This window comes from Sinocyclocheilus rhinocerous, unplaced genomic scaffold (assembly GCF_001515625.1).
Source record: "Sinocyclocheilus rhinocerous isolate Xijiao unplaced genomic scaffold, SAMN03320098_v1.1 scaffold722, whole genome shotgun sequence".
In the NCBI taxonomy this organism is placed as follows: domain Eukaryota; kingdom Metazoa; phylum Chordata; class Actinopteri; order Cypriniformes; family Cyprinidae; genus Sinocyclocheilus; species Sinocyclocheilus rhinocerous.
In genome coordinates this window covers 1,130,362-1,137,572 of record NW_015638934.1, presented here as the reverse complement: position 1 = coordinate 1,137,572, position 7,211 = coordinate 1,130,362, and the positions used below count along the sequence as shown (strand labels likewise).

Sequence of the window (7,211 nt, the reverse complement as noted above, 5' to 3'; positions counted from 1 at the left end):
ATTAGTACTTATAAAGCACATATTCTGAATGAACATACTCTACATCTCTAATCCTACCCAATACCTAAACTTAACAACTACCCTTACTAACTATTAATAAGCAGCAAATTAGGAGTTTATTGAGGCAAAAGTCGTAGTTAATGGTTTGTTAATAGCGGGAATTGGACCATAAAATAAAGTGTGACCAACATCTCTTAAAAATAAGACACATTTCTACATTGAAGAAATAGTATGAAAGCTTTTTTTAATAATTTTTTTATTATTCTATTTAGTTGAACATTGAAAAGCAGTGTTTAACAAAAAGCAGCTTAACAAAGGATTTTTGCTAGGCATTTTTGAATGAACAGGTTTCAGTGTTCTTTAATTCGTAGCTGTGTTTGCCCATTAGAGCCAATGCGAGTCCTGTAGTTGTGGGAATTTGTCAAAAGTGCATGTGAGTGTATTGTCAGCATGTGTGAGTATGTGTGCTTCAGCGAAGGTCAGTTACGCTCGGAGAAAAGCCTTCCAGACGTCGACGGCTCGAGGTGTTGGTACTCGGCGCTGGTGGCGAGGTGAAGGGAAGGTGCAAAAAAGGGTTGGTTTACTACTTGTTCATAACCTTTTGGACGGCTGCAATAATAGCCTCGAAGTGAGGCGTCACCTGCGTGCGCAACTCGTCCATCTTTTTCCTCAGTTCTCCAGAACTCACGCTCTGGCGGAAGTCCAGCGCTCTCTTCTCCATCTGCTCCCTGTAATCCTGCATGTAGGGCTCCAGCAGGTTCTTCAGGTCCTGCAGATGCTCCGTCACCTTCTCGCGCACAGCCTCCACGATGGGCACCAGCTTGGACTTGGTCTCCTCCCAGTTGGTTCCGATCTTCTCCTTCAAGCTCTTGACCACAGGCTCCAGCTTGGTCCTCATCTCCTCCATGTGCTGGCGCTGCTTGGCCAAGTACTCCTCGAGGAAAGGCTTCAGCTCGTCACTGTACTCCTGGAAGTGCTTCTCCAGCACCTGCCTCAGCTCCTTGCGCATGGGCTCGATCTTCTTGCGGAGCTCCTCCACATCTTTGATCAGCTTCTCGCGCTTGTCTTTGGTGGCGTCCAGCATCTGGGTGCCGTATGGGCTGATGGTTTTGAAACCGTCCTGAAAGTAGCCGTGGAGGTTGTCCACAGACTGGCCCAGGAATTCCCTAAACAGGACGAGGATTTAGGTTAGCTGTCGCTGGAATAGTTGATGTGAAAATGTAAGATGAGAATTACTTAAACGGTTAGTTCACCCCAAAATGAAAATTCTGTCAGTAATTACTCACCCTCATGTCGTTTCAAACCCGTAAGACCTTCGTTCATCTTCAGAACACAAGTTAAGATATTTTTGATGAAATCCGAGAGCTCTCTGACCCTCCATTAACAGCAACACAACTGCAATGCTCCCGGGTCCAGAAACGTAGCAAGGACATCAATAAAACTGTCCATGTGACATCAGTGGCTCAACAGTGGTAAAGCGTGCGTATGCGTCATGATACTCTCCAAAATGCGGAAGACAGTAACTCGGGGAGAAGAATTGTTGAATAAAGTTGTTATTTTTGTTTTCTTTGCGCACAAAAAGTATTCTCGTAGCTTTGCAAAATTGAAGTTGAGTCACTGTTGTCAAACGGACTGTTTTACAGATGTCCTTGCTATGTTTCTGGACCTGGGAGTATTGCAGTTGTGTTGCTGTTAATGGAGGGTCAGAGAGCTCTCGGATTTCATCAAAAATATCTTAACTTGTGTTCTGAAGATGAACGAAGGTCTCACGGGTTTGGAACGACATGAGGGTGAGTAATTAATGACAGAATTTCATTTTTGGGTGAACTATCCCTTTAAACTCAAAACATCAAAATAGACCCTTCATAGTGAAGCCATTCAGCTTTTGAGGAGCCCCTACATCTGGACCTATATGTGCGTTCTTACTTGTAGTCTTTGAACTCGGTGTCATTGAGGTGAGTGAGGGCCTGGTGCGCCGCCTGCTTCAGCTGATCAGCGTAAACCTGGAGCCCAGACTTCACGTGCTCCAGCTGCGACGGCGGTTCGTCCCGCAGGAATCGGGCCTGGCAGCCTGAGCAAAGCACACACAGATTCAGACGCTGGAACAAGGGCCAAGCTTGATGCATTCAGTCTGGCTAGATTTGAACTACAGTTTCATCTGAATACAGTTAACTCAATACAATAACGTTTCTGAAATATATTTACTGCATCTTTACAGTTTTTTCAGTCAAAATTTCTAGACATTCTTCTGAATATTTTAAATGAAAAGCTAAATTGTGTGAGATATTAAAGACTTTTTACCGAAAATATTTCTTTAATGGAGTTTATTTCTTACATAAAGTAGACAGAACCTCTTAAAACCAGAATAAAACTAAAAGGTTTAGAAACAAGATATATACATGTATTCTTTGAAAAGTCTTGATATCGCATGAAATTTTAATAACATGTATCTTGGTATACATTTTAAACTGGAAAACAAGACAACAATGCTGTTGAGAGTATTAGTGGGTTTATATACCTGCCAGCAAAACAGCGAGGGCGAGGACTACGAACCTCATCATGGATCTGGGCCAAAAAGATCAAACAAACACATCAGATGTTGTTAATCACAATGAATACACAGGTTTTAGATTTCTAACCAAAGGGAAGCTGACACTGGGGCTGCAGCACGATTCCTCGAGATTTACTCTACAGCGTATGTCAGCCGATCAGACTAGACTCTCATTTATCCCAGATTAGACAGAGTTACAAAGGCTTCACAAGCAGATGAGCTCTGATCTGAAATCCCTGGATTAACCTGGTCACACTGTTGTGGACCTGGAGAGCTTCAGTCTAACCTGCTGCTCCTTTCAGGCATCCGAGGAGCAGAACGGTGGCCAGATGCCATCAAGGGGTTACACGTCTACAATAACTGATCGTATTTCATCAATGAGGTCTCATTATTAATCTCCAAAACAAAATTATTACTTTTGGTACTTTTAACAACAAAAGTGAACTACCAAAACCCTGAAAACAGATTGCAGTTTACATGTATAATTCAATACAAACTAATTTTTCTGCTAGCGTTCCACAACTCTCCGAAACGCCGCAGGTGTTTCCAGATGAAACTCTGCTGTAAGGTCTGCGGCTGGGCTGCTTACCTGTTGATGCAGCTGGTCTGGGAAGAGACTGAAGAGCAGGGCCAGAGACGGCTCTTTTATAGGGCCGAGCTGGAGGGAGGGAGGGGGCCCAAACCTCAACCCCTCAATGCAGGGTTCAAAGGTTCCCTATCGAGGGGACGGGGGAGGTCAGCACATGCACTCATGCTAGTCCACATCTATAAGTAAACCTCACAGATATACAGGTTCAGGAAAAATATCATTCACATCCTCATTTAACATGTGCTGCATCTTTATATCAGTTACTTCTGAAGCAGTTTTGATTCACAAGTGAACAATGTAGAGTTAACAGCTTAATGAGTTATTGCTATCAAATCTCACCCTTAAATATGACTTTTGTTGACATTACATACACTGATTAATTCAGTCATATTAAATAATATTTTTTGACTTGGATGCATCCATTTCAATTAGATTTTGTCATTTGAGGCAAATTTTTAGTTGACCTGACAAAACATTTTACAGTGTATTCTTACCATTAGTACTTTTACATATATTACTACTTATTATATGTATATATATATATATAGTGAGCTTGTGCTGTTATAGCACATTTAGCAGCTAAAACATTGAGACTTTGATCATTCTGAACACAGAAGTTATTTTCCAAAATTATTTTCAATGAATTTTTTTAATTCAATTATTTTCAATTCTCAAGCTACACTTTCTCAACATGTAACCTGGACTTTCTGTGGAAGCAGCAGCAGCATCTGTGTGCTACTCATGAAGAGCTGATGGGATTAACAGGATACTGAACTTTGTTACATGATTTAATCGTATTGTTCTTGGAACAGCATACAAGAACGTAAATAATGACATTTAGCGTAGCCTAATGATCTGTTTTTGCCCTGACCTTTGACCCCATAACATTCAACCACAGAACATGTTGAATGCAACAGGATTGGCACAAACATGTTTGGAAAACAAACTTTCCTTTTTTACTACTAATCTAAATGTTAGGAGCACGTGTAGTTACAGCTTTTGTACGTTTAGTCTGAGGTGGGAAAATATTATTTGAATAAAACAGGTCACTGTTTCCAGAGAATCACAATTCGTTTAAAAATAAATTACTAAATGACTTATCTTAAAATGTTGCATCTTAGATTTAGGGTGCATTTTGGTTTCATATGTTTTTACTAATATAAAGCAATGCATCGTCAGAGCTCCAGTGTGTAACACACACACACACACACACACACCCATGAGCGATTTGACCTCATGTGGAGATTCTCTGGAGACCAATCGCGGCCGGAGCCAAAGGGCGACTCGCTCAGACGGGGGAGAGAGTCAGATCATTAACATGGGCTTCAAAAGATTAATCAGTCACATGCCATCTGTTTGCCTTTGTCTTGTTTTTTAGAGATACAATGTAAAATCAGGAAAAAAAAATTCCAAACGGGTTCATGATGCATATCAGCTCATCTGAGTAGGAGTTTAAGTAAACGAATTAAGCAAACACAGAGTGTAATTTGTTCAGGAAAAAATCGATGTCAGTAGCATTTCAGGCTTTTCCTTGTAAGGGCCAGGACTTATCTGAACGTCCTCTCTGATAAGAGCTGCGGGGCATTGGGTCTGCGAGGAGAGTGTCGTAATCGTTCCTAGCACACACTGTCTGTATGAGCACCGCAGGAGCCTGCCAGCGCTCCACGGGTCAAGAGTCAGCACAAAACACTCACTGTTCAAGCAGAAACTGGCTCTCTGGAAATGAAATGATTCAGAAACAGTCTGTTTCAAATTCAACTGCATCAAAATAATGGCTGTAAAATGGCCAACAGACATTCATGTATTCATTCAGCAATAGCTTTTATCCAAAGTGACAAAAAATAATGTGTAATTAATTCAGTGAAGAAAAAAACAGCCCCAGTAGTGCTAAATTACACAGTTTGAAGCATTCAAGTTTTTCTTCTTCATCTGTTCCTGTAGATTATCAACATAAAGAAGAAGAATACCGAGTTACTCGGAGGACAAGAAACTCACAATACTGTAGTGATGCATCAACAGATGAAATGAGTTAAACAGTTAAACATAGTGTCAACATTGTTTTTACAGCCAGGTTTGTTAGTTAAAATGTGTTTACTGTCATTATTATCATTGGAGAATCTCTAGGAGTCTCCAGATGCTTTGAAAAATTCACAAACAATCAAATGTTTTAAATGGTTATATTTGCCTTCATAACTCTAGAAACAAAATATTTAATTGCTTGACCCATTTAATCCCACCAGTCACAATAGTGACAATAAAGAAGGTTTACATTTATACAGTTCTAAAAATGTTTTACTGCATTTCCTGGAAATATGGTAAAATTTATTTATTTATTTATTGCCAAACACCCTAGTTGTTTGGAATTTGCTTGGTGAGCTCATCAACAATAATAACATACATTAAAATACATACATAAATACAACTATACATATATGTCCTATCAATCATAAGGAGTGAAATGCAGATGCATAGATACGAGAGGAATTAAGAGCTTGCACAATCCTACAAAAAATGCTGTTCAGAAAACGTGTAGACTTGGTTTTAATTGCTCTGCCTGAAGGAAGAGACGTAAAGAGGTGTCTGGCTGGATGTAAGGGGTCTTTCAGGATTGTTAAACCTTTTTTTCTGCAAACGTGAGACATAGATCTCATCAATAGTGGGAAGATTACAACCAATAATTTTCTAAGCAGCCTGAGTTATGTTACTAAGCTGAGCTGTGGAGCTACCAAACCACATCAGCACGCTTTCAATGACAGATCCATAAAAACTCAACATGCCAAACTTTAGATACGCCAAACTTTTTAAGCTGTTTTAAGAAAAAAGCCTTTGATGGGATTTTTAAATAATGCCTCTTAGGTTGTCGTCCCACTTTAACGTTGCAGAGATGGCAGTCCTGAGAAACTTAAAACTTAAAGAAACTTAAAAAAAATTTAAACTTAAAGAAACTTAAAAAAAAGTTTTAAACTTAAAGAAACTTAAAACGTAAAACTTTGATCATTTTCAATGTCCTGAGCATTAATAGTCAATGGCAAAGCAGCATTTGTCCTCCGTCGGAAATCAGACACCATTTCCTTTGTTCCTTTGTTTTAAATTAAAGTGTCTCTATTAAATATGTTTAAGTTTCACTTGGTTAGTGCAAATGATCACATGACCAGAGCAGTTTACTTCCTGTATGCACCTAATGCACCAAATTTGCACCAATATTGCACTTAATTCAAAGTTCAAATGTTACGAATTGTATTGATGTTGTAATACTGGTAGCACTAATATAACAATTTTATGATATATGTTACAATAAAGTCAAGTCAAGTCACCTTTATTTATATAGCGCTTTTAACAATACAGATTGTGTCAAAGCAACTGAACAGCATTAATTAGGAAAATAATGTGTCAATAATGCAAAAATGACAATAGTAAACACTAATTTTTCAGTTAAAGGCAGTTCATCATTGAATTCAGTGATGTCATCATCCAGCTAAGTTCAGTTTAAATAGTATCTTTGCAATCATTTGCAATCAAGTCAACAATATCGCTGGAAATGAAGTGTCCCCAACTAAGCAAGCCAGAGGCGACAGCGGCAAGGAACCAAAACTCCATCGGTGACAGAATGGAGAAAAAACCTTGCGAGAAACCAGGCTCAGTCGGGGGGCCAGTAATGTAAAATGGTACCATTTGTTAACATTAAAAAGTAAATGCATTAGCTAACATGAACTAATAATCAGCCATATATTTTCTAAAGTATTTATTAAACTTTCGTTAGTAAAAATATAATTATAATAGAATTGTTCATTGTTTGTTAATGTTTGTTCGCAGTGCATTATTTTAATGTTAACAAATAAAACTTAATTGCAAAAAATTTGTAAGTGCTGAGATTGATATGACTAATCTTAAAATATTGTTACTATTCATTATTAGTTTAACTAATGTAATATACACTGCTGTTCAAAAGTTTGGGATCAGTAAGATTTTTCATGTTTTTAAATAAGTTTCTTATGTTCATAAAGGCTGCATTTATTTATTCAAAAATTATATTTTTATTTCTGAAGGATCATGTGACACTGAAGACTGGAG

At 38.5% G+C, this 7,211-nt stretch overlaps 1 protein-coding gene across 1 annotated transcript; it reads right to left on the bottom strand.

Moving 5' to 3' along the window:
* Positions 1–422: 422 nt before the first annotated feature.
* LOC107750105 (apolipoprotein A-I-1-like) lies at positions 423–3,199 on the bottom strand. Its single transcript, XM_016565371.1, has 4 exons — positions 3,141–3,199; positions 2,519–2,565; positions 1,927–2,071; positions 423–1,166 (listed from the first exon to the last, which is right to left on the bottom strand). The coding sequence occupies exons 2-4, from the start codon at positions 2,559–2,561 to the stop codon at positions 584–586; spliced, it is 771 nt and encodes a 256-aa protein (XP_016420857.1). The 5' UTR covers positions 2,562–2,565; positions 3,141–3,199; the 3' UTR covers positions 423–583.
* Between the last annotated feature and the right edge of the window lie 4,012 nt (positions 3,200–7,211).